Consider the following 3,491-nt stretch of genomic DNA (forward strand, 5'->3'; position numbering starts at 1 on the left):
GGGCCCTCGGGCGGCACTGGCCATGGGCACCAGCCTCTCGCCAGCTGGCCTCTGGGTCCTGAGGCAGCAGGCTCCTGCCTCAGTCACTCAGGGCCAGCTTGTAGCCACCCCACTGTGTCCCACCACTCCTGTCCTTGCCCTGATGTCTGTGGCCCACGCTGCCCTCATCAGCCTTTGGACAACTTCTTGCCTTCTCAGTGCTCAGAAGAGGTGCTGGAAGATGCCAGCAAAGAGGTGAGGAAGAAGGAGATTTCAGGCTCAGTGTGCAGGTCAGGAGTGGCTTCTAGACAGGGACTCCAGGCCTCTTACCAGAGGTAGCCTCACCACTGCTAGCCCCGAGCACTGCCCGACCCCTGCCCCAACCCCAGCCTTCTCTCTGTCTTGCTACAGATCTGCCTGAGCATCTCCAACCTGGTGCAGGGGCTCAATGTGCACCTGGGCACTTTAATTGGTAAGACCTCGGCGCCCAGGGGAGGGTGGCTGGGGCCTCCGGGAGCCTACTGGGCCCAGGAGACTCTCTAAAGTCTCTTCTGGATCAAGCTCACTCCAGAAGTCAGTGGCAGGACGACTGGACTGTGGGCTCACGAAGTGCTCGCTAGTTCATGGAATCTGGGGATCTCCAACTTTTAGAAACAAGTATTTGGTTCTAGAATCTCCATATCATACACCAAATGACCTGAGAAGCAAAATCAAACAAAATCTTCCTATTATGAGCCTTAACATCAGTGACTCTTGGCACTCTTGAATCTTAGGATTTATTATATTTAACGATACCATTCACATTTCCAGAATGATGAGACTTTAGAAACCAGATTCTCATGGTTAGAAGGGGCCATAGAGAGAAAGATTACTCTTGGTAATCTTTCTGTACCACCCTAGAGAGGCAGCGATGGGCACGCCCGTCATGGCAGGGGCCTGGTATGTGCTTAGGATCTGGGACCTCTGCCTGAGTTGTATGTGAGATGTTTTGTAGATTTAAAATTACACCTTGTTTAATTGAATAACTATGCACTTATTTTGAGTTCATATTAGAAAGGTTACACAACCACCCAGGCTGGCCTGGTGGCCTAGTGGTTAAGGGAGCTGGATCCCGTATGGCTAACCATGGTTCAAATCCTGGCCCATGGCTTAAAAAGACACCAGGCACATATGACTATGAGCCCCAAACCCCAACAGGATGGAGAAGTGGAGGAGAAGGGTTGCAACATGACCATGCCTCATTGGGGGTGCATTCTCTCTCTTTCTCTCTGTCTCTCTCTGTTTCTCTCTGGCAAGTACACAAGTCCTCTAGCAATACAAATTTTAAAAAGTTACATAACCACTCCTCCACCTGGGAATTTTATAAACATTACTGTTGATTTCTGATTCTTGATAGTTTTGGAAAGTTTTGCCACTACCCGGCTCTGGCTGATCGGGGTGGCAGGATAATTGGGTGTTCCGGGTAAAGAAGGCGCTGGTGGGTAGCCCTCAATGTGCTCTTTTCTTCCCCTCCTGGGTGCACTGAGGCCTCAACCCTGTGGGCCCCGAGTCTCAGATTCGCTACTACATGACCGACGCACCCACTGTTACCAGTGACTGCATTTCCTTGGACATCAATGTAAGTGCCTCTTGGCAAGCCCAGAGCCGGGGACCTGTTGGCCCTGGGGTCCTCGGTGTCCCCGAAGATTTCTAAAGGAGCAGGAGAGTTAAGGGGAGAGGAGCTGGGGCAGCATTCCAGGTGGGAGTGGGGTGCACAAGCAAAGGCATGAGGCTAGACAGCAGGTGGCACCTGGCAGGGTGGGGAAGGCTGGCACCTGGGGTCAAGGTTCTGTCTCAGAGTCACCTGCCTCCTGGGCCCGGTTGCTACCCTCCCTCTGACCCCTGCCCCCTCCCACCCCATCCATAGGCTATTCTCTTCCTGCTGGGCAAACCCATTGTCTTGCCCAAGGATGCCACCCGCTTCACGTTGCCACCAGATATGGGCACCACCGACACCATGGTAACTGTGGGCATCTCCCAGCACATGTTCGACTCTACCTTCCTGCTGCTGCAGAAGGCTGGCACCCTCAACCTGGACGTCACGGGGCACCTGGTGAGGGCTGGGCCTGCTGCCCAGGGCACAAGCACACTGGGACAGAGGCTGGGGAGACCCCGCTGAGGCTGAATCACAGGTGGTCGGCAGTTGGAGTTTGGGGGCCATAGGGTGGCTGTTGGGAGGGGTAAATGGGGTCTGTGGGGAAGGACCCTGACCATGAGGAATGAGTGGGGGTCTAGCTTGGAGAATGGCTGCCCTAAAGCCCATCATGTGTGGGGGATGATTCCAGGAGTCGGATGACAACCCACTGAACACCTCTGCACTGGGCCGGCTCATCCCTGAGGTCGGTGACGTTTCTGGTCATTTGGGGGCTGTCGGGTTGGGGTAGGGTTTCCTGGACTGTGGGGTCTCTGCTGGCTCCTGTCTGTCCCAGTATCTTTGCCCTTAAGTCTGCCTCTCCTCCTCCTCAGAGAGGGCCTCTCCTGTCCAGACATCATCTTTTTTGTTTTGTTTTTTTCATGATTACCTTTTAATTTTGAATTGTCTTTATTATCTTTTAACTATCCTTTGTCCAAGCACTGCCCTCTGCCTAGAGTTCTTTCTCCTTCCTTCCCCTCATCCATCTTCAGGACCAAGCTCAGGGATTACCTCCTAGGGGACCAAATCCCTTGCCTGGTCCAGGCAGACGCACCGTAGCGGCCCAGCCCTACGCGGTGCAGAGGCTTGACGAGCACGAGAGGGCTGACTGCAGGGAAAGCTCGCCCAGCCTTCACCAAGCCCGGTGGGGCTTCTCTCCTTCCTTGCTTCCCAGGTGGCCCGCCAGTTCCCTGAGCCCAGGCCCTTGGTGCTCAAGGTGCGGCTGGGGGCCACGCCCGTGGCCACACTTCGTACCAACAATGCCATGCTGCGACTGCAGCCCTTCGTGGAGGTTCTGGTCCCAGCCTCCAACTCAGCTTTCCAGTCCCTCTTCTCTCTGGATGTGGTGAGTGACTCGGCTGCTAGGTGGGGCTGGCCAGGTGACCTCAGAGAGGTCTCTCTCCCTCCTACACTCTCCTGGCTCGCTGTGTTCTATCCACGCTGGTCTCCTTGCTGTTCCTGAACACATCAGGCCCTTGGTGCCTCAGGACCTTTGCACGTGCTGACCCCTCTGCCTGGGACTCTCTCTTTGTGGCTCGTGGCATGGCTGGCTCCTCCTCGTCTTCCACGTCTCCACTTAAATGCTGCAGTTCTCTTGGACCACCTCGAGGGAAAGATCTCACTAGCCCTGTCCACACCGCCATGCTGTCTTCCTGGCCCCAGCCACTCTCTGGTTGCTGTGGCTGCTGCCTGACTCTCCCACTGGGCTGTGGTGGCTCCCAGGCAGGAACTGGCCTGCCTTGTCACATGGGTTCCTGGTGCTTGGTGAAGGGCTTGGCACACGGCGGGGGCTCCACGAACACCTGCTGCCTCAGTCCGTGGGGATATAGCTGGGGGGCCT

At 55.7% G+C, this 3,491-nt stretch overlaps 1 protein-coding gene across 1 annotated transcript in view; it reads left to right on the top strand.

Moving 5' to 3' along the window:
• Nucleotides 1-3,491, top strand: part of BPIFB2 (BPI fold containing family B member 2) — a 17,731-nt gene that overhangs the window by 11,342 nt on the left and 2,898 nt on the right. The window contains exons 6-10 of the mRNA XM_006144146.1: nt 391-451; nt 1,506-1,597; nt 1,886-2,071; nt 2,304-2,357; nt 2,826-2,996. Of these exons, the coding sequence (XP_006144208.1) occupies nt 391-451; nt 1,506-1,597; nt 1,886-2,071; nt 2,304-2,357; nt 2,826-2,996 (564 nt within the window). The remainder of the gene's footprint in view (nt 1-390; nt 452-1,505; nt 1,598-1,885; nt 2,072-2,303; nt 2,358-2,825; nt 2,997-3,491) is intronic.

Source organism: Tupaia chinensis, unplaced genomic scaffold, assembly GCF_000334495.1.
Source record: "Tupaia chinensis unplaced genomic scaffold, TupChi_1.0 Scaffold000115_1, whole genome shotgun sequence".
NCBI lineage: Eukaryota > Metazoa > Chordata > Mammalia > Scandentia > Tupaiidae > Tupaia > Tupaia belangeri.